Source organism: Periophthalmus magnuspinnatus, chromosome 15 (assembly GCF_009829125.3).
Source record: "Periophthalmus magnuspinnatus isolate fPerMag1 chromosome 15, fPerMag1.2.pri, whole genome shotgun sequence".
Taxonomy (NCBI): Eukaryota; Metazoa; Chordata; class Actinopteri; order Gobiiformes; family Gobiidae; genus Periophthalmus; species Periophthalmus magnuspinnatus.
In genome coordinates, this window is record NC_047140.1 from 1,844,638 (window position 1) to 1,872,546 (window position 27,909).

General features: G+C 38.5%; 4 protein-coding genes across 5 annotated transcripts; 2 read left to right on the forward strand and 2 right to left on the reverse strand.

The window, feature by feature from the left end:
- Window positions 1-4,143: 4,143 nt before the first annotated feature.
- On the reverse strand, window positions 4,144-5,780 carry mzt1 (mitotic spindle organizing protein 1). The gene is made up of 3 exons (XM_033979839.2): window positions 5,523-5,780; window positions 5,006-5,151; window positions 4,144-4,426 (listed from the first exon to the last, which is right to left on the reverse strand). Exons 1-3 carry the CDS (start codon window positions 5,572-5,574, stop codon window positions 4,403-4,405), a joined length of 222 nt encoding a protein of 73 aa, XP_033835730.1. The 5' UTR covers window positions 5,575-5,780; the 3' UTR covers window positions 4,144-4,402.
- Window positions 5,781-5,842: 62 nt separating this feature from the next.
- On the forward strand, window positions 5,843-9,459 carry bora (bora aurora kinase A activator). Its single transcript, XM_033980101.2, has 12 exons — window positions 5,843-5,947; window positions 6,187-6,341; window positions 6,408-6,514; window positions 6,608-6,653; window positions 6,746-6,824; window positions 6,903-6,950; window positions 7,047-7,103; window positions 7,551-7,825; window positions 7,903-8,065; window positions 8,140-8,675; window positions 8,787-8,924; window positions 8,994-9,459. The coding sequence occupies exons 2-12, from the start codon at window positions 6,192-6,194 to the stop codon at window positions 9,012-9,014; spliced, it is 1,620 nt and encodes a 539-aa protein (XP_033835992.1). The 5' UTR covers window positions 5,843-5,947; window positions 6,187-6,191; the 3' UTR covers window positions 9,015-9,459.
- Window positions 9,460-9,588: 129 nt separating this feature from the next.
- On the reverse strand, window positions 9,589-14,361 carry dis3 (DIS3 exosome endoribonuclease and 3'-5' exoribonuclease). The gene is made up of 21 exons (XM_033979624.2): window positions 13,816-14,361; window positions 13,592-13,749; window positions 13,294-13,490; window positions 13,137-13,210; window positions 12,873-13,037; window positions 12,632-12,796; window positions 12,447-12,560; window positions 12,240-12,377; window positions 12,022-12,168; window positions 11,824-11,940; window positions 11,632-11,733; window positions 11,498-11,562; window positions 11,344-11,428; window positions 11,146-11,273; window positions 10,982-11,068; window positions 10,712-10,868; window positions 10,428-10,642; window positions 10,188-10,356; window positions 9,931-10,089; window positions 9,741-9,863; window positions 9,589-9,674 (listed from the first exon to the last, which is right to left on the reverse strand). Exons 1-21 carry the CDS (start codon window positions 14,032-14,034, stop codon window positions 9,606-9,608), a joined length of 2,853 nt encoding a protein of 950 aa, XP_033835515.1. The 5' UTR covers window positions 14,035-14,361; the 3' UTR covers window positions 9,589-9,605.
- Window positions 14,362-14,506: 145 nt separating this feature from the next.
- On the forward strand, window positions 14,507-27,876 carry pibf1 (progesterone immunomodulatory binding factor 1). 2 transcript variants are annotated; one of them, XM_033980009.2, is made up of 18 exons: window positions 14,507-15,052; window positions 15,142-15,242; window positions 15,341-15,539; window positions 15,612-15,731; window positions 15,824-15,957; window positions 16,030-16,138; window positions 16,214-16,333; window positions 16,418-16,479; window positions 16,742-16,867; window positions 16,937-17,035; window positions 20,395-20,560; window positions 20,796-20,946; window positions 21,074-21,164; window positions 21,544-21,646; window positions 24,569-24,699; window positions 25,947-26,031; window positions 26,706-26,858; window positions 27,128-27,876. In XM_033980009.2, the coding sequence occupies exons 1-18, from the start codon at window positions 14,786-14,788 to the stop codon at window positions 27,179-27,181; spliced, it is 2,271 nt and encodes a 756-aa protein (XP_033835900.1). In that variant the 5' UTR covers window positions 14,507-14,785; the 3' UTR covers window positions 27,182-27,876. The 2 variants fall into 2 exon arrangements, with proteins under 2 accessions (XP_033835900.1, XP_055083123.1); XM_055227148.1 differs by lacking the exon at window positions 27,128-27,876 and adding an exon at window positions 26,312-26,370 and having other exon boundaries at window positions 14,662-15,052; window positions 26,706-26,833.
- Window positions 27,877-27,909: the final 33 nt, after the last annotated feature.

The window sequence follows — 27,909 nt, forward strand, 5'->3', positions numbered from 1 at the left end:
GAAGTGTAGCAGGATACCCTGGTGGGAAGTGACTTTGTCTCACAACAGGAAGGTCACTGGTTTAATTCATACTGCAGCCATTGTACCTTTACTCTACTGAATGAAACAATGAGCTCCCCTCTATTATTATTAAAACATATACATGCACTAGGAGAGAGGAAACCAATTCAACAGTGTCATTTCACGACATAATAGTCCGCTCAAATGCTGGCAGTCTGCTTTTGCTCAACATTGCCCTGCTAATTAATATTTTATATCACTTTTGATTCTTCTAATTGCCTCAGAACACTGTAATTCCTCAGTTTTAACCTCCAATATTTGTCTCATGTTAATATCTCAGGAAGCCAAAAGCTTCTGCCAGAAGTGATTTTCATAAAGTTGTGGTGGACCGTGCACGTCTTTCTCGTAAAAGCTATTTTGTTGAATATTCTGAAGCTGAATCTTTCTACAAGAATTTTGAATCCCTCCGATTGATTGTACCAAAAAGCCAGATTGGCGTATTTGGAGTAGCAACATTTCTGGTGCAATCTTCCAAATTTAAAAGCTTGTATTCCATATTAGCTCTTATGAGTCAATGAGACAAAGATAATACGCATGTTGTGTTGTTGTTTGAAAGCCAAGATCTTGGTCCTTTCCACATGTCTCTTTTGGCCACAGAGCAGCAGAAGCATGAGGGGAATGTGTAGGTGGCGAGATCAGCCGATGAAGTGTAAATACCACTCAATCTGTTCTCATTAGAGGAGTAAAAACGTACGAATCACTTCGCCTCTATTAAAAATGCCCCAGGGCCTTAGTGGATTGTCCTTGTGTGTATTTGCATGTGTACACGTCTGTGTGAGGGAGAGAGGGGGTGACAGGATGATGTTTTGGCATTTGTGCCTGTGGATGGGATCTGAAATGCCACCACCATCATTGCTGCTTAATTCCCAGATACACACAGTTAATCTGAACAGACAATCCATTCCGACAGCCACTGTTATGATTCAAATCAACTCAGAGTGAAGTGTGTGCTGTGCTGAGTGAGAGAGGATGTCATTGTATTTTGGTTTGTGATTAGGTGTCTATGGATGTATGACCAAGATATCACACATCCACTGCACATTCCCCTATGATAATGTGGATTGATTATGGATATGATAATGAGAGGCCGGCGCGGCGTCGCGACCTTCACAAGGTCTAATTGAAACAAGCGTTGGTCCTCCGAAGCACTTATCAAGTCACACAGCACATCATTAATCACTGAGAATACAAGCTGTCAGTGAACACACATGCACACACACACACACACACACACACACACACACTCCATATTTTCTGTTTTTACAGCATATACACACATGCTCTTTTTCCTGTCTCTCTCTTTTTCTCTTACATACACACACACAATACAAGCTGTCACCGCAATATGCCTGGCATTGTCTTCTTTTAAGGAGAGTGGACAGCTAGTCCACCCTCTATCTCTATTTTCTTCTTTAAGAAAAGTTGAGTAACAAACAGGCTATTGCAGTTTAAAGGGAGAACAAGAAAGGCAATGTTAAAAGAACTCAACTAAACGAACAGATGTTCACTTTACACAAACCCATTTGAGATTGAATTAGTGCAAGTTGTTTTACTACCTGCTTTTATTAGAAGACAATTTAACAACCAAATTCGATTTCAGTGTCTGATTAAGGCAGCATATGGTCTGTACCTGTTAAACACAACATGCTCAACAGCAACTTAACGCCTCAGTGAGCTACTCAAATAAACTAATAAGCACAATATCATATTAGTCATTACATAGTCCAACACACAAAATTTCAATCTGATAAAAGGTACTTTCATTATCATCCAGGAGAAAACACAAGGGAGTAGGCACAGGCTTGGTCGATGCCATCAACAACTTTGTTAATTGTTATTCAATTAACTGCTTTTGTTAATGAAACCAATTAATACTTTCCATATATATCATTATTATGCATGCAGAAGATTGCTAATTACAACTGTAAATCAATCAATTCTACATTAATCAGTTTGGAAAATGTCCAAAACCAACAAAGTCACTAAGACTTTGAAGACTTTTTTTTTTGATTGCCACACCATTATCTGTCTAATGATTGTTAACGATCCTTTAAAGAGTTTACGATCCAATTTCCTTGCTATGAATTTAATTGGTACCTAAATAGTATAATCTTACAGTGTAGAAGTGTGGTCTGTATTTAATCAAGGGTGCAATATTGCTGTAAACTCCAACAAGGTCATGGAACTCCTCTCAGGGCAAATAGAGCCAGTGGAGCCTTACATTGATGCTGTTGATGAGGCTCAGATAACCTGAGTTAGGAATATGAAAGCAAGAGTGTACTTGGTTGAGGTACATGGTTATATACAGCTGTGCCCATAATTGGGTTACCATCTTAGAATACACTGGTGTCCACTAATCAGTGTAATTATTTTAGTAAAATGCATTCCTTACACCTGCAAAACAAGATCCTTTCACTTTTAAATGAGAATGCCCTCATTTATCAGAAAAATAGTCCAGAGGCCGGATAATTATCAGACATACAAACACAAACACCTTTAGAAGTTTGATGTGAGGATGTACTCCTTGAGTTGATTCGGTCATGTGACCTGACCAGTGCCCTAGTTGAGCACTCTTAGATGTTTATGCATATGTGGACGCTAATCTCACAGTCAGGACTATGGGATTTGGGAATATTTTGTTTAACAGAGATCAAAGTAACAGGCTAAGATCAGGAGAAACCCTTCAAACACATCAAACAGAGAGCAATGCGTCCCACGCCCACAGTAGCCAATCAAGCCATGCATAACTCTGTTTTCTTTGTAACAGAAAAAGATTCTCCATGTGGGTCTCTCTCCATCATCGTGTCAGATCGCCCCCCACACAGGGGGAACAGTTTCAGTGGTTTGTTCCAGGGATGGAAAGTTACAAATACTCATGCTACTGGAACTGAGTAGAATTTTTGGATAGCCTAATTTAAATTTAAATTAAAAAAATTAAAATATGATTTTACTAGTAATTGAGTATAATTCTAGCCATGTAATTGTAATTACAGTATAAAAACAGTACTGCATTGTATTGCAAAAAAAAACAACTTGATTCAGCTTTAAAATGTTACAATTTTTTTCATGTTTTGTATAAAAATGTATGTAAACTGCACAAAAAGCAACTTGTAATTTGAGTAGTGTTATTTTATGCATAGCCTACTTTATAGTTTTACTTAAGTACATATTTGACAGCTCATTTTCAGTGCTCTTTCCATCACTGTGCTTTACAGGCTATCAAGAAGGGCCACTGCTGCAGTGTGTCTGTATGCCTTTCATAGTTAGAGAACATGATGCTGGTATTGAGGAACAGAAAGATAGTGTGTGAGGAGATCAAAGGAGCAGTACAGAGATTTCGACTGAGAGTCTGTCAGTCAAGATGTCGAGACAAAGCAGAGGAAGACAGAAGTGCTTACACACACATACCCTGCTGCTCACTTTGGGCTTTCTCTCTGTGCCTCTGAGGGAGACGTGTTGTTAAAGGGCTTAGGGGCTACTCATTTGCAGACATCTCCACTGGTTTAAACCTACATTCAGTGGGGAGCAGACACACAAACACTGACAGTCCATGGTACAAGATGAGAGGTCGTTCCAGGCCCAGGCAGAAGCCTGTAGAGGAATGTTCTGTGCTCTCAGCATTTTGCCTCGTCTACAAGATGAATAGAGCCATTTTACAGACAGTGGAGAAACAAAACAATGTTCTGTGTGGTTGGATTTGTGATGAACGGTCTCCATTTCTGGTTGATCAAAAGCATACATTTTTGGCAAGTTTGCAATATAATAAAAAATGGCAAATTGTGTTCTATAAAATAAAGGGGATAAAGTCCATGCTGGGAGAGTAAAGTGTTGGGGCTATGGATCCTGTGTTGTAAAAGCACACATTCAAACACTAGTTGTCAACATGGGCAATAAAATTGCTAGTAAATGACAATATTTTTCCTTTCCATTACATTAGGTACTATCTTATTGATCAGAGTTGAATAAAAACCCATAATAAGTATACTTATTATGTTATGATGTACTATTTAAAAAGTACATCATAACAGGCAGATTGTTTACAGACAGTTCAGTTGCAGAAAGAATGAAACAGCACCATCCTGTGGGCATTCACTGTTATGTTTTTAATATGACAATAAAACAACAAGTAATATTCAACATGTTTACAGTCAAATGAAAATAGAAAATGTATAACTTAACATGAAAAGTCAGAGGCAGAATGTAATGCAACATCAATAAAATCTGTCCTAAGCAAATCCTGTAAGAGTAGATGAAGGCTTTTACTCAAAGGCCAATAAACAAGCATGATTGGCTGAAGTCTTTAAAAATTCCTTTCAGGTCCAAAAGTATTCTCTTCCTTTCTTCAGCTTGTGCCATTTTCTGACGTCTATAACATAAAATCATAATAGTTAATGCCAGTAGTATAACCATTGACAAATGAGATACATTTTTATAGTGGGCATACTGGACAAGCACCCAACCTATAGGGCAATTGCACTGCCACTGGCTACATTTACATACACACCAAGAATCTAAACATTCTAATCATAAAAATGTATTTCTGGAGTTGCCAGTTCTGTTCTAAACTGAAGATGATGCTTGGATGAGCAGCGAAATTTTTTTGTCCAGTTGACCAATTTAACTTTGGCACACAACACAATGTGCATTTCTATCAATCTATGTGTGTGAACTAAATGCTTTTTAGAAATGGCATATTTCAGGGGCGAGATGTGTTGTATTAGATGTATGTACCATATTTTTGCACGTCTTTCATCCACTTACACCAAACTGTTATTCTCTCCTTAACATCAGCCTGTCTAAGGACCACAGGTGGAAATTAGTGTTTTTGCTATAACCTGGCACCACACATCTTTCCTGTCTTTTCAAGGTCAGTGTATTGTTGTGGACTGTCCCTGTCCAAATAAAAGCATACCATACCATTATATTTTATGCAGTGTTCATTCACCTTTAGGGACTCTGAAGCTTTCCGCAGTTCTTTGATCACTGAGGACAGTGCTTCTGGGTTAATACCCTGCTCACATAGACGAACACAGATGGAGAGAGACTCCATATCCAGACCTGTGTTTAGTAGCCTGGAGATCTCCAGTAGCACTGTAAGGAATAAGAGTGCATTATTGATATTCGTTGTGGCAGAAATATAAACATTACATGTAAAGAGGCCATATTTTACCATATTTTAAGTATCGGTAGGTAGCATTGAATTATACATCCGTTACTTATTTTGTTACTTTTCTTTAAAAAAAAAAACATTTTGAAATGATTGTGCTATAACGGGTCCTACACTGTACATACCTACAAGCAACAAAACGTATACTTGAGTAAAATATTTGGTAATTCTTTCCTCTCTGGTGTAGAGGTAACATGACTTTATGTTGACATTATGACAAAATCAGAACGTTTTCCTGATACCTCTTGAAATGTGCACCAATGTACAAAGGTAGACGATACTGTAAATTGCTTACCGTCCATGGTCTCTCGCACTGCGTTCAGGTTGGCATTGGCTGCACTGGCCATTGCTGAAGCTGTTAGCTTATGTTAGCTTTATCTAAAGATGTCTGACTTAGAAATGGGGAGGAACCATAAGCCACGTTGAGTCTATTTGTCTCAGTAGCTTTATTATATGTCTGTAATATTGCTAAACGTCATTTTAAAGATAATAGTGCTACATGTACAATCTGTTATGTTGGCAGCAAACGTTTTAGCTACTAAACACAAACCACGTCCAGGCGGATGTGGCGTCAAAAATGTTGCGTCAGTTTTGATTGGCTGACGCACGTTTCTTGCGTTCATTTCATTGGTTGATCTACGCTGTGGGCCAAATTGAATTGAACGTTTGCTGCTCAGGCTCTTTCTACGACCAGAGTTTTTAGCCACACACCAACTCAGTGTAAGTATAAGCTACCCTACTTACAGCAACTTAAATTGCTATTGTCATACTGTACAGTTTGCATAGTGGACTGGCTGAAAGTATTTGGCATAACGTAAATTTGAATCCACTGCCCGACTCGCGGTGCGTCGTCAAGTCAAGCCTCCATACAAACAAGGAAGCCAAACATCTGTTTATTAGGATAAAGCTGCTGTTTGTGTAGCTTTTATTTTTCCACATTAAACGTTTTTTCTCATTAGCTAAGATGGGGGACGATGTAGAGGTGCATATCACACCAGAAACCCCGGGAAGACCTTCAATAAGAAATCCTTTTGAAAGTCCTAATGATTACCACCATCTTCGAGAACCTCTTGTTCCCAGTCCATCTGTGTTTAAATCTAAAACCTGTAAAGCAGTAAGTATGAACACGCTCTAGACTATATGATAATGATAATGGTAGTAATGTCTTCTTCCTTTCTAGACGCCTCCGAAGTTTACCTGGTCTATTGAAGAAATGGCTAGTCTTTTTCCTGTGCATATAGACCAGGAGGAAATTCAACGGCAGTCTTTTTATCTCAGCCAAACAAGGTATGCCAATGCTAAAAATTATGTCAAGACACTGGCAATTAAAGTTGTTATAAACTATTTTTTTTTAATGTTTTTTCATAATTCCTCTTCTAGGACAGATTCAGACATTGAGCAAAAGTGTCAAAATGCCATTGACCATGTATGTTTATAGTTGCACTTTATCATTAGTTTAAAGATCTTGTTTGCATATACTGTGTGTTTTTATACATTTTTCTTCCCTTTCTACTTAAGTTTTTCACCAAAGGATCCATTGTACCATCACCCTGGGCTGCACCAGAATCCCGTAAAGTCGGTCCCTTCTGTAAGAAAAGTAAGCTTATTTCAATATTCTACACCACCTACTATAGGCTGATAGAATAAGTCTTCATTCCACTGATTATGCTTGAAGGTACTTCAGTGTCTCCATTGATAGCTGAAAACCTGGGGAAGATATCAGGTTTGTATACATCAGGATTTGTCTGGAATTTTTAAATTCTTCTTTGCTTACAGTCTTCTGTTATATAACTTGTATTATATAACTTGCTTTTTCTAGTTGGTTGTCAGACTACGCTCTCATTGCCATTGGCCTTTGATTTGGAAAAAATACTCGGTGAGTTACTTGACAAATGCTTTGAGGCTACTGTATGTAGACTATCAGACTAGTTTAAAAAACAAGTCACACCTGGTTTGCCAGTGCAACCTTAACTCTAACCTGCATATAGAAGACACATACAAGTTTTTCTCATTCTCTAGGCCCATGTCCCTAGGTGAGCACAGGTTAATGATTGGCTGCAGATACTGGGTAGTGAGGATTCAGATCAGCAAAAACATGTGGATTTCAGCACTGAAACTGGCAACCCAAACGAGAGACTCGTGTGAGACTCCTTTTGCTTTCTGATTGGCCTTGAGAACCAAAACACCAAATTGTACTATAAAGAATTTGGCAATCATCCAGTGCTTTGGGTAATTAGGAAAAAAAATCTGAATTGGGGGACATGGTTTTTAAAATTTAAGTCTTTACATGTTTTGTTTTTTTTTGCTTTTTTTTATACCACAGGGGAATACTACCGATATGAAGAAACATGTGATACTGTACAGGAGAGCCTTAGTTCCTCATCTTTGAGACGAAAACTTTTTCTTGATGGCCAAGGCAGTGGCTCAGATAGCTCCACACCTCCAAGCCCTGTAAGAGGCCTTTCAGAGCAATCCAGACTACAGGCAGAGGGAATAGACAGTGCTACGGAAAACTTACATATCCCAGAAAGAGAAACTGTTTCTTCTATTTTCTCTTCCCCCTTGTCTTGTGGCATTCCAACTGCAACTCCCTCTACGGTAGAAAGCTACAATGAGATTCAACCCATGTTTTTTGTAGGTTCTGCTTCTAAAAGTTGTGTACTTGCTTTTTGTAGGGTCAATTTTCATCTAGCCCAATTCAGAATGGCCGTTTCCGGGACTGCAGTCTTGGTAGCATGAATAGTCCTGTTTTACCTGACAGATCTTCTCCAGCTCGCCTTGCGTCACCCATCATTTCCCCTATTTTTGCACAAGCTTCTTGCACACCCATAGCTACAAGTAATTAATACTTTTGAACATCTTGCAAAGATTGTATAGAAACATGTAATGTTTTTTCATATTTCTTGTTGTAGAAAACAAACTACCATCAAGTTTGACTCCACTAAATGTTCCTCTGGATGGTGACGTCACTTCATGCATTGTGAGCCCATTTGTTGAGGGATGTTCCCCTATTCGTAGTTGCTCCCCACATCACCTTAACTACCATGAGCTCAAAAACTATTCCAGATCAAAACTAAGGAATAGAGTTGGATTTTGGACCTCACCTCCTCCGATTTCTCCTATCCTCAATCCAAGGCTCCAGGACGGCCAGGAGCTTGAGGACCTCCAACCACTCCCCTCAATGGATTTGGATCCAGTGTCTCTGCAGACTCTTGGTTTTAAAGACACTGAGGCAATCAAAGAGGAAAACTTAAAGCCTTTGACAATGGAAGAGGTTGAAAGAAAAGACATTGGGGGGAGATTAGAGGACGAGGAACAGGAATCTGAAGTGCAAGGAGTGCGACTAACCAGCTCTAGAATGGGAAATGTGTCTGCAGGAGAGGGCTCTCAAATGTTTATGTCCCTTTTGACGGAGGGAAGCAGCATACGCTATGAAACAAGCATGCAGGTTAGTTATAAAGTTTTGGTTGGTTTGGTAGATAGTCTGGCTTTGCCAACCACTTTGTAAAAGGTTGGCGGGGAAACATGTGCAGGGGTAAAATTCATGTTTCTATTCTAGGTGGACAGCGGTTACACGACCACCACCACCACTGGCAGTCTAATAGATGGACTCGGTTCAGAGTGCAATGGCAAAGAGTCTTTCACCTCTAACGTGTCAATAGATGCCATTCAAGTTACAAGACACACTAAACCAAAGGTAAGTTCAGCTTGGTTGGTTTTCAGCATTTGTCATTTTCTGTCAATTGACAATTTACTGTTTCTACAGATGTTTTACCCTTATCATTGAAATTTTTACTGACATAATTGTCTGAGCTGACTCCAATGGAAGCACAAGATTGCATTTTTTTGCATCACAAGTTTACTTTTTTTGGCCAAACAAATCTTGTCTTTTTCCATTTTGTAAAATGTGATGAATGAAAAAATAGTTCTACTGTAATAGGTTTAAAGCAGACTTGAATATGTATTTTGCTGTGGCATAAATTTTGAGTTAATAATCTAAATCATAATGTATATTTACACATTTTATCATGGTTTTATAAAATTTCCTCATACTATTAAATTGTTTAAGAATTGCTAACATTCAGATATTAACTTTTTTGATAACTATTTATTCCAGTATGACAAGTTAATGATTCCTCTTGATTCAAATGCTGATTGAGCCATTGTTACACACTGTTTACTGTGGGCTGAATAATTGTCAGAATTAAAGTGACTTAAATCTTATTGTTGGAATTTAAAGGCTGAACCTTGTGAGTAAATGCAGATGTACCTGTACCATGTTCAAAAAATGAAGTCGGAGAACATAGCACTATAGTAAATCTTTAAAAGAAGTTCCATAAAAACATCTCCAAATGCATCACTTTTTTTTTTTTTTTATCTAGCGATCAATTTTGGATTTCTTGGAGAGTGGCTCAAGGTCTTCAGCTGGAACACTCACACCAGGAATCTAAAGAAAGTAGATAATTATAACTAGTTTAAGTACTTAACATTTATGTAAATCATTTCAACATACCATAGGCTCTAGCAGCGCCATTCGAATCTTCTGGTGCTGGATATTGGATGCATCAAGACTGATTGTGACTTTCACCTTATCAAAAATGTGAAATGTACGCTGCAGCACTGTCAGAGTCGGACCCTAAAAAGAGGTCCTACATTATTCCTCCTAATCATTACGTATGAAAGGATAAATTGACTGTTCTTACCTCTTCATCATAAACAAGGTTTGGCCCAGTCTTGTCTTTATTCTCAAAGAAAACGGTTCCCTCTAATCCAAACTTGGGGATGAGTACAATGATTGCATTCTTTCTCACAAATAAAACAAAGCCTTCCTCATTTAATACACCTCGACTTTTGAAGAACAGCTGAAAAATAAATGGATGCAATAAAAAAAAAAGACATTGGTGTAAATTGTCCATGACTATATATGTATGATTATATTGAGGTCAAAGATCATTGCTACCTGTGTGTGGAAAGCCACTGAGGCCCTCTGTGCATATTGAGCCATTTTGTGCCTGTAGTTGAGGTTGTTGCAAAGAGCTGACTGTTTGTGCTTATCCATTAGATCTGAATAGGTGCTGTCTGCACCAATAGCCACAGCAAGAAGGCGGTGCACTATAATATCAGAGTACCTTTATTTGTGGAGAATGAGAATGGTTAACAAAGAATTATCACATACTACATTTTAGAGTGTATGTGTTACCTTCTAATAGGGGATGTAAAGTGTGTGTAGATTGGTGAAGCAAGACCGTAGTGGTGGAAATCACTGTCCATGCCAGAGCAAAAGTAGACTGCCTGCATCATGCATCGGGTAGCCAAGATTCGCAACAGTGTGTTGAAGTATGGAAAGTTGTCTACTCGGGCTACATCGAGGGAGTCAGCTAATGCTTTTGCTGAATCTGTGTGGATCTCTACATTCTGTGGAAGGACATTTTAAAAAATGAATTAGTCTGCTCCTGTGCTCCAGGACAAACAAGGCTAGCTTACGTTTGACCTGGCAGCCTTTATGAGAATGTCATAGTTTGAAGGTGGGGGTGCTGGATGTTTCCTCAGCAAGGCACACTCTGGAAACTCATCATAGATCTTTTGGGCAACTGAAATATTAGCCAACAACATAAATTCCTCTACCATTGAGTTGGTTTCCCTAATGAGAACATGAACATATAAAAGAAGACATATTGTTACATACTGGTTAAATACAGCTTAACTGTATGCAACAAATGACTGAATAAACAATTATAGTAAAAATACACTAACATTAGTTCTTTAGTCTGGAGATCAATAGGGTCATGTGTTTCACTGTCGATGTGGAAACGAACTTCCAAGGATGACAGAGTAAGTGCCCTTAAAAAGAAAACAAAATAAATACAATTAAAAGGCTGTGATGATTTTTATTACATGATTATGTGATACATTTTTACCCATTCTCTATTCTTTGTCTTTTCAAAATTTTGGCAAGTTTGTTGAGACCCCGCAGACTCTTAGTTATGTCATCATTCATAGTTGTATCATCGATCCTCATCTGAGCCTCTGCATAGGTCAAAGATGCCTGGGATTGAAAGAAAAAAAACTTTTGTTTTGCTTACATCATTTTCACAACAGTGTTTTGCTCACTTTACCTTGGAGTTAATGATACTTTTTGTAAAGCGGGTCTTCACTATTTCAGCATTATGGTTCATTTCCCATATGCAAGAAAATGCCAACCTAGAATCATATGAATGAAAAAGTTTCATTTTGAGACAGATAGACTGGAAGATTTGGTCAATGCCCTACCTCTCAACATTTGAGCGCAAAGAACACAGATTTGAGCTCAGTAACTCAGGAACCATATCAATTCTCTGTTGGAAAAAAGAGCAGAAATATAGTTCAATAGTCTTATTTTACATAAAGCACTATGATGCTCCTACCTTTCCACACAGGTAGACAGTCGTTCCTCTGTTGGCTGCTTCTTGATCAAGAGCATTGCCAGGTCTGATGAAGTGGCTGACATCAGCAATATGAACACCAACCTAAATGCAATAATAATTGAGAAGAAGTCCTATGAATAACAATTATTTTATCCATGCAAAATCAGAACAAAAGCATGTTTGTGTTAGCACCTCCAAGTTCCCATTTTCCAGTTCTCTGCAGTGAAGAGCATCATCAATATCAGTACATCCAGGGGGATCCACACTGCACACAGTCAGGTGTCTTAGGTCTTCTCTCTTTGCCACATCCTGCCATATAAATTTGTATAGTAAACAATTACCAGCCTAGGAATGAACACAACTAGATTGTTGGTGGAACTTTGTGTGTACCTCTGGTGTGATGGACCATGGCATCTTGGGAAGAAAACTGAGCACACTTTGGGAAAAGGCCTGGTGCGGTACATCATGTTCCAGCAGTAGCACTTCTTCCTCAGTTTCCTTTTCACCTGCACCACCCAGGCTGCGCACAAAGTGACCCTAGCACCAAAACATTTATAAGCCTCAATGATTGGCACACCCATTTGTATTTTAAAAGAAAAATAGTTTACATTTGGATATCTGGAGTCTTTGGGCCAGCCATCAATGGCAACCATGATTCTCTGCCCAGCCAGAGTGGATGCCTGACGTGTTTCAATACGAATACGTGGAATACGTCTGTCAGCAGGAGTGAAAAGATGCCTTGTTGACTATAATAAAAACAAAGAATGTTGTCCACATAGTATGTAAGATTGTAGTTTAAATTTGTTTTTTTTTACCTCTTTTATCTGAGAAACATTAAGCATCCCACAGAAAGGTCTCCAACTTCTCTTGATGATCCCCACCACTTTTCCAGTTGGCTTTTTTGCTGCTTCAGCTGCTGATGTTTTCAACTGTTCAGAAACATACTTTGAAATTCAGTAACATTTAATCACAGACTCTTTTAATCAGCTAGAAAACATACTGCTTTATCTTCATCCTCCTCGTCACCAGCATCATCCTTTGCTGTGCCTTCATCTTGAAGCACAATTGAAGAAGGAGCCACCCACTTGTCCTGTGGCAATAGCTGCACAGCAACCACATCTTGGTGCACTGCTCTGTTAAGATTTGTAAGGCCTTGGATAAGAACCTGTGAGCAAATGTAATATTCAAGCAGATTTAAACGATCATATTGATAAATGACAGTATGGTTTTCATGATCATACCTCAGTACTTTCTTCCCCCTCTCCATGGACAAAGACTGTTCCTTCCAGGTAGTTGTCCCTACTGGCCCGATAGGTTCCCTGGAGGAAAGTACCAGCCTTGATGCCTACTTGGATCTTGGACAGTGGAAGATGCTCTGGGAATAACACTTTCCTTGAGATCTCATTCTTGAAAGACAAATAAGTGCATAATTAATTGCAAAATACCAGAGAATCATACACAGACGTTTGTCATGTTGTGACTAAATTGGCTAAAGAATTGTTTACCTTTTCATCATTAGTCAATGCCAAGCGATCTAGAAGCTCAGGATTTGCTATAAGACTCTTAATGTACTCATCACCTGCATAATAAATCAGTAATTATATGATATAGATATATGCATACACAGATTTTAAATAAATAAATTTTTACAAAAGAATTTACATTTAAAAACTTGCAGTCCAATTTCTTTGGCCTTTTGTTTGTTCCCCTGGTCATTTGTGAGGAGTACCACCTCCAGTCCATCTGAAATAGACTTGAAGGTTTTCAGATGTTCACTGTACCATTTTGCAGCAACACGAATTGCCCGATCATTGCGGTCGTTTGCACTCTCTCCTGGTTCACGCTCAATGAATGTCTCCCTGGGGAATAGAAATATTTTAAGGAGTTTAGTCTTGCATGCAAGAAGTATATGTTAAGTTAATTGTGGCCCATGTAAACGCTTGATGTCAGTTGTCTTTACCTGTGATGTTCATTAGTAAAAGTGTAGAAATGTTTATCTTTCTCATGTAACATGTCTTTAACTCGTTTATAGATGGGTGCGCTGCGGTGACGGACCTCTTGGAGAACAGTCTGTAGTATGATGACATTACGGATAATAGGATCCTCCAACACATCAATCTGCAACATAAAATGGAACAGATGGTCTTTCTTCCCTTTTTCCATGTTATATTTACATGCCCTTACCTGATGCAGTACCACATTGGTGTCAGGAATCAAATAGTGTGGGTATGTGCACAGACTGCTCTCAATGCGAGCATCCCTCTGCAGGGCTGTAGTCTCCGGTTTGCACTCAGAACAGATCTCACTACCACACCAAATATCGTCTCTCAAATAATGTTCACGCACTATTTTCACCACCCCGCCCGACCGCGTCTTCTTTACGAACGTTTTAGACTTCAGCATGTTTACATACAAACCGTAAAAAATGAAGTACTCAGTGTTTCTTCCGTTACATGTGCCCGGTAAAAGCCAGTGTAAACGGGGTCCGTGTGTAAACTGTAGACGTGCTGTGTGGGCCGACCAAACACTTCACCGGAGTTAAAAAAGCTTCTGATCAAAGTGCATCGACACAATTACAGCCAACATATACTTTGGATAAACATACATCCGTTTTAATAACTAATTATATGTTCATTGTATTATAAAATAGCATATATGTGAAGGAAAATAGTCCTAAACAAACGTTCAGTCACGACAGGATACTTTATGGTTGGCCATGTTTTCCTGTAGGGTTAAACACGTTGAAGAGGATAGTGTTTGTTTTGCGCTGCCACCTTGCGACGTGGAGTTCGAACTACACCACTGTGTAATTGTATCTGATGATGAGAGGCTGACAGGGAGCGGGGACTATGTGCAGTACCGGGCCAGTTCAACAGGGGCACTCTAAGTAAAACGTTCACTCCGCCACCGCCCGTTGTGGACTCGACAGCGGCGGGCTGCGGACACTGGAAGCGGGACCCTCAAAAACCTGCCAACGTCCTGTGTTTATCAGTTAGTTGAGGTTGGAGCGGTTTGAATATACATAATTTCTCCGCTTTCTGACTGTTCGGGTCCAAAGCTAACGGGCAAATGTTATTTTATTGATTCGTGCAGAATCTGAATGAAACTACATCAAGTTGTGTAAAGTAGCAGACTTGAGGATAAAAGGTTCAAGATGCCGCCGAAGAAGCATCACCTAAAGACAAAAGGAGCAAATGTTTCCAGCTCGCTCGACCTGGAGTCAGAGGACATTAGCCTGGAGACCACCGTCCCCACCGCGGAGGAGGTGTCCTCCTCTGACGAGCTCCGAGACGGCTCTCAGAGGGTGACCCGTCAGCTGCTGGAGAGGAAGGAGATGCAGCACAGCATCCAGCTGCTCAAGATAGAGATGTCCCAGAAGAACCTGCTGCTGGACAACATGAAGGCTGATCACATGACTAAAGTGCGTAGACATGACAAATGCCCTTTGTTATGTTTCCCTTATGTTTGTCCCTTAGCACCAATTCTGTGGAATTTGTTTTGTTTTTTCAGGTTGAAGAATTAGAGGAGAGACTCAACGATGCTCTACATCAGAAACAGGTGTTGGCCCTTAGGCTGGACAGTCAGCTGAAACTTGCTCAAGAGGAAAACAAGTAATTTTAAGATTAAACTGTTAAGAACGTAGTATGATATTTCATTGCAAAAAAGAGTGACACTAGACGTAGAGTCATTGTGAGACATTGTTGCTCAGGAAGCAGCAGGCGCTGCGTAAGCAGGAGATGGACACCATCATGCTGAGGCAGAAGCAGCTGGAGGAGACCAACAGACAGCTGTGTGACAAAGCTGGAGAGCTGCGCCGCTCTCTAAGAAATCTGGATATCTCCCAGGCCAGATACGAGGAACTAAAGGATATACCTGAAGACAAACAGACCATACAGGAATATGTTTCTGTAAGATCAATATCCAGCCACATAGCATCAACCTTTTAAAACTCCTGCCAATATAACCTCATTATGATTTAGGTGCTTTTCTATGACATGGTGAATCCTCTGCGGACTCAAGTGACAGAGCTCACTTTAAAAAATGGCTGTTTAAGTGAAGAGCTTGATATACATCGAACCCAGATGAAGTCATTGATGGAGGTAACAAACTTTATGTAATTACTCCATATGAACGGACTGAAAACCTGTGCATTGCCCACAGTCATTCTTGGGTTGTTTGTTGGTGCACTTAGAGCTATGAGGAGGAACGACATCTTCGAGCGGAGTTGGAGATCAGGTGCCAAAAACTGACCCTTGATTTGGCTGACACAAAACAGCTAATTCAGGAAGGAGATTACCGCAAGGAGAACTACCCCACCATCAGACGGTATCTGAATCTTCATAATACACTGTTTTGTATAATAATTTTTAAATATATTTTATTTACGCACCATTTTAGTGAGCGTGATCACTTGGACATAGAGTTGAAAGAGTTGAAGAGGAAGTATGAGAGCCTTGATTTAACACATACTGCTCTTAACCGAGAGAGAGACACACTCAGCAAAGAGGTAGTACTCATTAATGTGGTTTATTATGATCCTTATTATGACCTTATTTTGTGTCTTACTTTTGTTTTCCTGCAGGTGGCAACATTGCAGCAGTCAATGACCCTGCTACAGAAGGACAAGGAGTACTTACACCGACAGAACATGGAGCTGAGTGTCCGGTGTGCACATGAGGAGGACCGCCTAGAGAGGCTGCAGGTTTTTATCATGCACAAATGCAACACAAACAATTACACAAAGTGACTATATAACATATTCCAACATGTAAACTGTAAACTGTAGGTACAACTGGAAGACTCCAAAAAGGCCAGAGAGGAGACCTACGAGAAATATGTGACATCCAGGTTTGACTTCAAACTCTCTAACGGCATTCACATCACAAAAATAAAAAGATTTTTTTTTTTTTTTTTTTTTTGGGGGGATTGAAACTAAAATATTTTAAACCTAACAAAAATGTCACCCTTTCAAAAAAAATGAATCATTCTTAAATCTCAACTTGCTGTAGCTGGTTTCAGATCTACTGGAATGGGCATTTTTATTAAGAAGTGTTTATTATGATATCACATTGTGTTTACTAACCTAATGTGTGTATTTATGTGTTTTTAGAGACCATTACAAGTCTGAATATGAGGCCAAGTTGAGAGAAGAGCTGGAGAACATCAGGCTCAAAACTGGACAGGAAATAGACAGTCTACAGAGAGCCTCCAGGGAGATGTATGAACGCGAGAACAGGTAACACAGCTAAATATTTACTGTTTCATCATTCTTTTTGTTATATTTTTTGTTCTGTGTTTTATATAGGAACCTACGTGAGGCCAGGGATATTGCAGTGCTAGAGAGAGACAGAGCAATGGCAGCTGAGAGGGACACCCAGTCTAGATACGACCAGCTGCTGGAACAGTGAGTTTTGTTTATTACAATAAAATGCCACATAAGTCTTCTTAATTTAGTTTACATGCCACAATGACATATGTTTGGAAATAAGACTGAAATTTAAAAATAAAGAAAGCTTAATTGTGAAGTTATTCATTTTGACACCTTAAACCAAGAGAAGGGAGAAGCAATGTTATTATGTTATGAGGACAAATTATATGTAACACATGGTGTTATGGTGGTAAATGCTTGTAAAATCTCATGTGTTCAAATGTGATAATTCTGCTTTTGAATTTTTAACAAAACCGATTTTAACTTGCCTGGAGTAATTCATAGTTAGAGCTCCCCTTAAGTGTCTACTGAAGCAAATTTCTGCCATATTCCACATAACAGTCATAACAGAATAAATATAGAATCAAACACTTGTCAACACATAAGCATAGCTCCAATAGGACTTCTTGTACCTTTTTAGTTCATATAAAAATGAACAGCACAAGGTTTCCATCTGATATTGAGCTAATATACGTCTGTAATGATTATCAAGCTAATGGCAAACAGCCCCAGGAGCGCTTTCCTGTTTAACCGGTATTCACTGCATACTTTGCTTTGATGTGTGAAGACCAAAATTTTGAAAAAGGACACCCAGCCACAGGAACTGGTCGTTTACAGTGGCCTAAACACTCTCACTCTTGGGTATTTAGATCACCTCTTCATTCTTTTTCTACCTTTTTAAAAGAACCAAATCCTGGTACAGTTAACATAGTTATCACTGAAAGTAATAGGCGCTTCACTTTCACTGTCATTAATTAACCCGTCTCTTCCATTCCAACTGGATGGTTCATTTAATTCATCCTAGAATGTCTGCTTTTTTTTTTTTGCAGCCAGGTGCAGTTTAGAAATAAATTATAGTAACTGTGGTTTTGCTCCCTTTACTCTGTTGGAATGAATTGGACAGAGGATTGCTAAGAGGTCAGAGGTTAAGGGAGGGGTTAAAGGTTTGTTTGCAACCTGCTCGTGTCAATGACCCCACTGGCTCTGTGTAAAGAAATAATCCCAATAGAAAAAACATGATAATTTGACATAGATTGAGACAGTCATAATGTGAAAGTTTAGAGCTGTCAGAGTTTCTTGTCCATGCTCCAGGCTCATTGTCCGAACTGAACACTGCCCGAAAATGTGCCTCTGGGTCACTGTATTGAAACAAGTTTCACCTCTTGCATAAAAATTGCAGCAGAAATGCTATAAGCTAAACTTTCTCTAGATACACCCAATTTAGTTTCCTTTTTACCTTGTTGATCTTTTTTTACTTTTGTTTTTATAAATATATATATATATTTTTAAATAATATATATATATATAAATAATACATAAATAATTATAGTTAAATTGTATATATATATATTCTATAATGTAGCAATTTTATATGAAAATTCTATAGTATTTTCAATAATGTTTAGTGTGTGACCCCGCAGTCAGCAGTAGTATGTTGCTGTTCTGAGTTACTACTACTCACTTGACATGCCGGTCATTTCTCTAGATCCAAACCACCAGCTGTTGGTCTTTCCAGGCTGACACACTCTCCCTTGCACTCTCTCTGCTGCGATCACATTCCCGCTCTGTGTCGCATCACAAGCCAGCAACGACAGATGCTAGCCACAAGCCCTTAACCCCTAACCCCATGTAGCTCCCTATTTTTGGGGCAAAGAATGAAGTGGACAAGCCTGAAATGGCGTCAGATTATTCCACCAAATAAAAACCAGAGTAAATTCAGGACTTTGTTGAGAAGTCCTGAATTCGAACTGTAAATTTAAGATTTCAAACAATTTCACGGAGATTTTTTTTTTTTGCTGGACAGTAAAGAATAAGGGGCTATAAGAAATACCTACAGGACTCTCCACTAATATTGTCCCTCATTTTCTATCTGGAACTAATGACGTTTGAGTCGAAGTGTTAACTTGATAGTTTTTTGAGGACTGAAGCCCCCGTTAATAACAGAGGGTCTGAAGTGTGGCCCATGTGCACATGTCTATCACCGTGAGCACACAGCTTAGGACTGCGCTCTATGGATGATGAAATCCTATCAGGTCAGCTGTAATCGAGTTATTAATATTATCCAGCCAAGAATCAGCTCCACTGAGTGTGTCTGTTTGTTCGCATGTCTGAGAACTGCCTGAGGACGACCAGGAGATCATGAATTATTTGGCTTGTTAATTTCAGAAATGCTTCAATTATTGATAGACTCACTTTAATGTGAGTATAAAGAATCACAGATTTCTAGTATGTTGCCCTGAATTCAAACAAGATGCTATATAGGCTTGTCATGATAATTACTATATCAATATATTAAAGCTGGAACAATATATTTTGGCACTCAGTGTTTATTGTGTGTACAGTTTCTTTGCAAAAATAATTTTAGGCGAGATTTGAGCAGCAGTCGGTAGAATAAATGACTTGTGGCTAATTATTGCTTCATTCTGCCATTTATTTGTTGCAGCTCATGCTTTTGAATAATACTGTATTATCTTGCATTACTGTTTGTGTCTTTGGGGATTAAACTAGTTTATTGCAATATCTAGCGATATATCATGGTTAAAAATTTGTTAGCATGACAGGTCTAGCACTATATGTCATATGTGTCAAACATACACCGTGACATGGCTTTAATGGTGCATGTGTTTTTCATAGTGTTTTTTATGTTGTGTGATTGTAAAACCTTTCATTGTGACAAGTGACATTATATCTGCATATGCAGGTTGTGTTGTACTTTGTGTAGAGTAACTGGTGTCACTTATGCTAAAATGCTAATGCTATTCAGGTCTGTTTTTGTATGAGGAGCTCACATTCCTTTTTCCTGAGAAGGTTCCCTTTATGTGTTTGCATCTGTATTCTGACGTGGTCTTTTTATCTTTAATTACTTAATTCCTGAGGATGAACATGGGTCTCTAACTGCCAAATGGGATGATCTGACGTTGCGCATGAACAAACATTGCTATGAGCACCATTTAAAAAGATTTAAGACTTGGCTTTCTTGCTCTGTGACTCTATGGACTCCTCAAGCTGTTAGGTGTCACTAAATACATCAAACTCATAAATTGTTCATTGCACAATCTACACCCGATTATCACTTCCTATTTTTTTTGGCATGCTATTAACCACAAAATCTAATTTCATGTGTTTGAAAGAAAACATTGCAGCATTTATTTGAAACCGCTGAACAAGCCTGAGCTTAACCCAGGCCTTGAGCTGAGTTTAGGTTTTGTAAAGTTGAAGACCAGGGTTTCTCAAGAGATAAAATCATGCATAACCGTCACAGGCCCTGGGAGGTTTAACATAATCAGTATCTGCTTAATATTTATTGAGCTGTGGCTTTGTTATGATCTGTCCAGATTCAGACAGTTGCAGTTGGGAACTGACAACCGAGTGGCAGAGCTGTCCAATCAGTCCAAACTTCATGCCTTCGAGGCTGAGCGTGCCGAGATGGTCAAAGAGGAGACGGCCAAGGCCTTGGCCCAGTGCCAGGTGGAGTGTGAGAAACTGCAGAAGAAACTGGAGGTACCACATACTGTACCTCAGTAATTGCGATCATTAAGGTCATTATAGATCCTTAATATCTGCTTATTAAGTAGGCATCGATTGCCACTGTTGTACTTGACAGTATAAACTGTATTACAGAGAAATGATAATTACCAACTTCAATTTCAAGGCACCCTATTATCTTAATAATCTAAATGAATGAATGTATCCAAACATTTTTTGCCATTGTAATTGTGCATCACTCACTGGGCAGGTCCTGACTCAGGAGTTTTACCGGCTGCAGACATGCTCAGAGAAACGGGTGACCGAGCTGCAGGCGCAGACAGCAGAGCAGGCCGCACGGCTGCAGACCTACGAGAGACTGGAGCAGGAGCTGGACCAGGTCACCATGCAGGCAGCTGAGAGTAAGCACTCACTGTTTCATTACACACATCACACATTACCCATATTACAGGAAAATTACAAAGTGAAAAGGTAATGACATTACAAAAAAGAACTATTTAATTGTATGGATGCTATTTGTGTTTCTAGTTGAGAATGAAGAAGAGGCTGAGAGAGTGCTGTTTTCCTATGGCTATGGTGCCAATGTTCCCACAACAGCAAAAAGAAGGCTAAAACAAAGGTACATTTTTAATTTAACGATACCATTGGAGGATGCTAAAATAATCTGTTTGTATAAACATGAATTTATAGTATTAATTTAAACCAAGCTTAATGTCCCTAGGCATGACACCCATATGACCAGATGGCCCTTGGCATTTCCAAATAAGCACATAAAAATATGAAAGTTTTCTATAGAATTTATGTTGAATAGTGTTTTCTCCATGAACATGAACCCATCTTGTAGATGAGTATACGTTCGTGTGTGGTGCCAAAATGGCAAAGCGTTTCCTCGGCACATTAAACAAGAGTGAAGAATTAACTAGTGTGCACTTGTTGATGTTATGGTGTTTTGGAAATTTCATGGCTGTTTTCTTTTTATTTGTGTGGCTGTCATGCAGCGTTCACTTAGCCCGCAGGGTGCTGCAGCTTGAGAGGCAGAACACAGCACTGAGGAGAGAGCTGGATGCAAAGGGGGCACAGGCGGGTCAAGTGTCTCAAGAGGTACACACACACAAAGGAAAGTGGGAAATGTATTGTTTACATGGTGTTTACATGCTAATATCAAAAATGGTGGAAGATAAAAAATAAATATCAAATTTGAATTCTGTGCTTTCTCCAACAGACAAACATATTGTGTGTATCATCCTGCTTTAAGTCTTTCCTTGCCATAGTAAATGATACTCATTCTTATTTCAATATTCTGCCATTGGCTTTCTGCCAGATGACATTTGTGCCATTTATCCAGGTTTGGAAATGGCACAAGTACACTGGCTGGTAACTCCTTAAAGGGCCCATATTACTCTATTTCTGATATGTTATAATGTTTCCTCATCAAATACCTGGAGTTTTGTTTAGTTTCATTTAGATGATTTCAGCCCTAGAATTGCCAGTCTCTACTGAGCTAAAGGTAAAAGGAACATGGCATAAAGCTCACACGAGTCAATAAGGCTAAGATAAAATATTGCATGACTTTTTTGAACTTCAGTGTTTACCTACAATTTTAGAAACACTGATTACAGTTATTTCTCAGCCTTTATTAAAGCTATAATGATTTATTTCAGCAGACACAAAAAACATAATTATCATAGAGTCATGGCGTTCTTCAGGCCTGTCACAATACTTAAAATATTGACTTAAATGTTCAGTATATGAAACCTGGAACAATACATTTTTGGGCTCAATTTGTATGAAGTGGACAATTTCTTTTTGAGCCATTTTTATGTAACACAATACGATCTGAGCTGTAGAGGGTTGAATAAATCACTGGCTAATTATTAGTTCATTCTCATTATTTCTTGCTGCTCAGGCCTTTTAATGATACTGTCTATTTAAAACTTGGTTTAATGGGATTATCTTGCTTTGTGTAAATGGCATAAAGTAGTTTCAGTAGTATCATTTATCGCAATATTCTTCTGTAGCAATATATCATGCTTCCAAATCATCGTAACAGACCTAGTGTTCCTTCATCACGAGCCACCCACCTTCTCACACAACATCTGGGGCTGGTTCAACCATCTATTGTGCCCCATAGAGCTTTTTTTTTGTTACATAATTTAGTGTTTTTACAGTTTGTGAACACTCCATTAGAGATGCTTGAAGAATGATTGGTACAGGAATCACCAGTCATGGGTGCTTTATATAATAATCCTGGCAAGAGTTTTTCACAGAATTGACAGTGTGTCAGGAGAAGCCTGCAGACAGCGAGTGCTTTACATGAGATAGAAGACAGGTTGCCTTCTCAATGCATGCCACACTTGTTGACACAGGAGAAACAGTGCCAGAAACCGTGACGACCATACTCTCTTCAATCATCTAACTGCTTGCTTACACCAATCACTGAGCCTTTTGTTAGCATACCATGTGCACTGACTTTAATATTAGCAGTGAGTTGTTGTTTTTTTTTCTTCTCCATAGTCACATGTACAGTACTCGTGTGAAAATCTGCCAGTAAGGTTTCAGGTTAGATGACTGGCAGTTCAAGTAGCCACTGTGTTTGCTTGGCTGTGCTACTACTACAGTGCAACATTGATTGTGCAAGACTAGAATAGGAAAAGCTAGTCAGATTTAAGACCGTATAAGCCGGGTATTCATCTGTCAGCTGTGATTGACTGGCATTTGTCTGAATTCCTCATGATTCACAGAGTATGAAAAGAAAAGGAGTGAAAAATCATATGTCCCATTCAGGGCATGGGTGTTAACCACTTCACCACCCACACAGATATTCTGACTAACTATTGTCCTGCAGCTCCCACCCAGCACTGCACACTGCTTTATAGCTGTAAAATGGGATTAATGTGTAACATGCTCTTTTTATATTTTGTTCATTGATTCTAAAACATGATATTGTGCAACTATACGGGCATCAATATAATTTTTTTAATTAAATGAGCATACTATGGAGCAAAATCCATATACCGGTATGTAAAAAGCATTCTCTATATTGAATATTAAGAGAAAATTTTTCATTTTTTGTGCTTAATAATTTGATTAAGCCAGTAACGTGCCATTAGTTTATATTCGCTTATTTTTCTTTTTTTAGATCTATCACATTACCTGCCTACCTACCTTAATTAAGTACTATACTATGTACAATCTTATTTTAATGTTATGGTCTACCCAACCAAAGTCAGATCATGTCGAGACCTTTGCAATAGTGAACAGACATGAACAGAAATGCAGACATAAATTGCTGTTGTAAACACTTCAGTAATAATTTATTTATAACTATAATGTGTAGACCTGCAATTACTGTGTACTTTTTATTCTACAGTCCAATTACATTATGATGTGACCAAATATAACCTTTAACATGACATTTTAATGCATCACTTGTTAACTTTGCCATAAAGGTCTTATATTCTTTTAGTATAGAATCAGTTGCAAAAAAAATGTATGTTTTGTATGTTTCTTTAGGGGTTTCTCTATACATTTGCGGCTTCATCTCAAACCTTTTTCATATTTTAATAAATTTGAACAAGTTTACAGTTGGTCCAAACAGCAAAAAACAAGAACACATTACTTTGATTGTAGCATGTTTGTTTTAGAGTTCTTTTTTTTTTTTTTTTTTAAGGTTTCATTTTTATTTAAAGCTTGAAATGGGCTGGCCTTACACTATGTCTCAAACCTCATCCAATTTAGACTCTGTGCAGCAGGTTGGACTGTTTTGCAGATATGTTTATCATATCTGTTGCATAAATAAAGTTGATTTGGATTTTGACAGTTTACTTTTAATACCCCAAATCAGTGACAACTTCCCAGTTCACCTTGAAAAGAGCACACCTCATCTTCAGCTCGAGAGATGGGAACAGTGTGTCTTATTCTGAGCTGACATTAACCTGTGTAATGAGTGCTCATGGTTTTAGTAGTTGAGATATAATAACTATTGGTTTAATTATTTATGTACTGTGTACATTTGTATTTCAGCTTTTGGCAGCCAACCAGCTATTACAGCAGACGCAGCAGCCCTACAGCTACCTGATCGAGACGGTGAAACAGCGCGAGGCTCAAATCAGCACTTTGAAGGAGCGCGTGGCGTTACTTGAGGACGATGTCAAGTACGAACACTGTAGGAAAAAAACGGTTATAGGCAAACACTGAACTTAAATGACAGTGTGGTGCTTTTTGAGTGGCATCCTGTCACGCGTAGCAAAATGACTAATGTAATTCAGCAAATCCATCATCAAGGAGAACACCCTGAGGCATCTTGGCATTTGCCTTATCTAATATAGTGGTGACCAAAGTGAGTGTTTGGCATATTTAAGAAGTTCCAGTGTTTTGTAAGTAGTTACCATTGAGTTAGCTATTTGAGAAAAAAGATGAAGGCATGGTTAACTCTTCCTTGTGCTAAATATATTTCTGAGACAAACTGAATAAAAAGATTGAAAATGACTAATAAAAATGGCAAACTAGCTCAATAGCAGAAGCACACGGGTGGTCAGTTGTAGTTTTTAATGCATAAAATATCTTGTAGGCATCACTTCTGTTTAGTACTGACCTAAATCCCTCTGATTCCCACTCCAACTTTATCTGAGAAATATTTGAACTGACACTTGGCAGGTTTTCTCTTGCTACTCTCCACTTACCTAAGGCAGCTTTTAAAATGTCATATTTTTCAAACTTGCCATCCGACTCTTCCACTAGCTATAAAATACACTCATGATTTACAATGCAGGTACTTCAAAGTTTCTTTTTATCCAATTCTGCACAAAATATTTACATTATATTTCCTAAATAGGTAATTGCACCGCAGAGTCATAACAGGTATTTATATATACAGTAAATAAGAGTAGGTTGCTAGCATTAAACTTTTAAAGCTCTGATGCAATATTTACAGAATCACAATGAGCACCTGTGTCTAAGGTTACAAGACCTGTGGGTTTATAGCCTTTTTTTGAGTGCTCAGTTAAATCTTAGATGACTACACAGCTGTTATTTTAAGATTTGCAAGATGATTTGCTTTTAAGAACCTCACTACACGCTCCTGCTTGTCCTCTAGCCACCCTTGCTAAGAACAGTGGAAGGAAGGAGTTACTAATCTGATAGGTAGACATTTTGAAAGGCATAATAATTGTTTTTATTTTAAAGTTACATAAACCATCTGTACTTTTGAGTTTACCAGTGGATCTGATTATAAACATAGATAACTAAACCTATGAAGACATAAGTGCTGAAGTACTGCTGGGAGCAATTTCTCATTCATAGCAAAAGTTTGAGAAATAAGCAAAACATGCCATGTGATTAAAACAAACCAGTGACCTAAGTTAATAATTTTAAATGTGTTTGTGCTATTCTCTTCCTTTAGTTCTCTAAGGAGAGAAAAGTCAACATTACAACAGGTGAAAAACAACATGGCTGCTGATCTGGAGAGACTCCTCAACCATCGAGAGGTACACATGAGCTTGTGTTGGCAGACTAATGATGTCTTTAGTTTCTGTTGCATTGTGTAGTATTATAGTTTCTGTTATTAATACCCTGACTGGCTGTTGGACTGTTTAAATGGTGAGAAACTGGTACATCCAGCAGAACCTGCCTAGAAGATTAAAAGATTAATTGGCAAAACCAACATGTTGCAGCATATATTCACAACTTTTGCTTTTGGACCACTTACCTCTAGTCTTTCATACCATGTTTGAAAACCCACATTGGGTTATTGCACATGTGTTGCAGTGTTTCCCTGAAGATTTTGCCTGTGCGCAAGTCCCTGGGCCAGCCGTTTGCTGCCTGAAGTATGTGCCCTGTCACAGACAGCTGTTGCTCAGCCTGGCTGGTTGAGATGCCTGGGGTGTGTGTGTGTGTATGTATGTGTGTGTGTGTGCGCGACATGCCGGGGCTCATGTCCTCAGGGCTGATAAATAGAACCAGAGTCCTCTGCCCTGCTGCCACCCCAACACACCCCTGAGCTTGTCAAGCTCATCTGGGATTTCTTGTGCTGAACTGTAGGGCTTTAGCTTTGTCGGTTTTCTGGCTTTCGTATTAATTTGCTTTCCAAGTGTGTGATCCAGTACGGCAATATTCAGCAGTCAAGTTCATGATTTGATTTTTCTTGAATGTTTTTCTTCAGGAGTTAGCTGTAATGAAGCAGGTCCTGATTAGCATGCAGTCTGGGCAGAAAGATGAGTTAACCATGCTGAGAGCAGACAAAGCTGGCATCAGAGGTAGAGGCTTAAGTAGGACCGAGGAAGCGTCGCCCCACAAACCCAAACCTACAGTGTTTGTAAGTGTCTGTCTCGACAACACCCTCACATGAGTCACTGTACTTGAACCCGCCTTCACCAAGTTTAGACAAACAGTACTTGGCAGGACATTCAATGCAGTTTAATAAATTGCTTTTTATTGTTCACTTTATTAGTTTGCATCATATTAGTTTCTATTGCAGCTAACATGTGAAACAAAGCACAAGGAAGAGTTAACCATGACATGTCTATGACCTTTTTTGAAAATAATCATTCTTTTTTACTTTTTTTTTTTACTTTTTTATTCCAGACCAAGAAAGAAGCTCCCGGATATTACACTAAAACAAAGCAAAAACCTAAATGACCACTGCATTGTGTAATGTTGCATTGAGATTAATTTTATAATTGTACTTTTACTTTGACTTTATTGTTATTAACTTCATTTTAGGATTACATAATAGAAAACATTATTTTAGTTGTTAAGTGATATGTTTATATTAAGTGATAATGTTGTGATTAATTGGTCACAGTACTTTTCACAAGGTACACAGTCTTCAACTGCCCAAGAATTCCTGATTCTTGGCAGTCCACTCTTTTATTAGGTCTGTCTATCATTAGAACCTCATCTTTTCCAGATTTGCAAGTACGCTTGTGCCTACGGACAAATGCGTGCAAGCATCACAGACTTTAGTTTGCACAAGTCAAATCCCTGCTCTGAATAGAAATCGCAGGCATATATAAATGTCTGCATTTTGCACCTTAGTATTATTAGTGTCATTTAATGAACGGAATGAGTTTGAGAGGGTTAGTTTCTTTCTGCGTTTTTTCTTTATCTCATTGATTCACTGCATAAATCCATAAGTCATTCTATTTCATGCAACAAATTAAAAAAAAACGAAATTGTTTGTAAGACGGTATAGTGTATGTATGTATGTATGTATGTAATTATGGTATTCGTATATCATTTGAATGTGTATTGGCTTGGCCATGTCCTTTTTCAACTCTATGGTAATAAAAAGGAATCCTGCTGTGAAACACCGCAGACTTCACAGTGAAATGACTCAATTTTATTTTTTTGGTGTCCATTCTTTT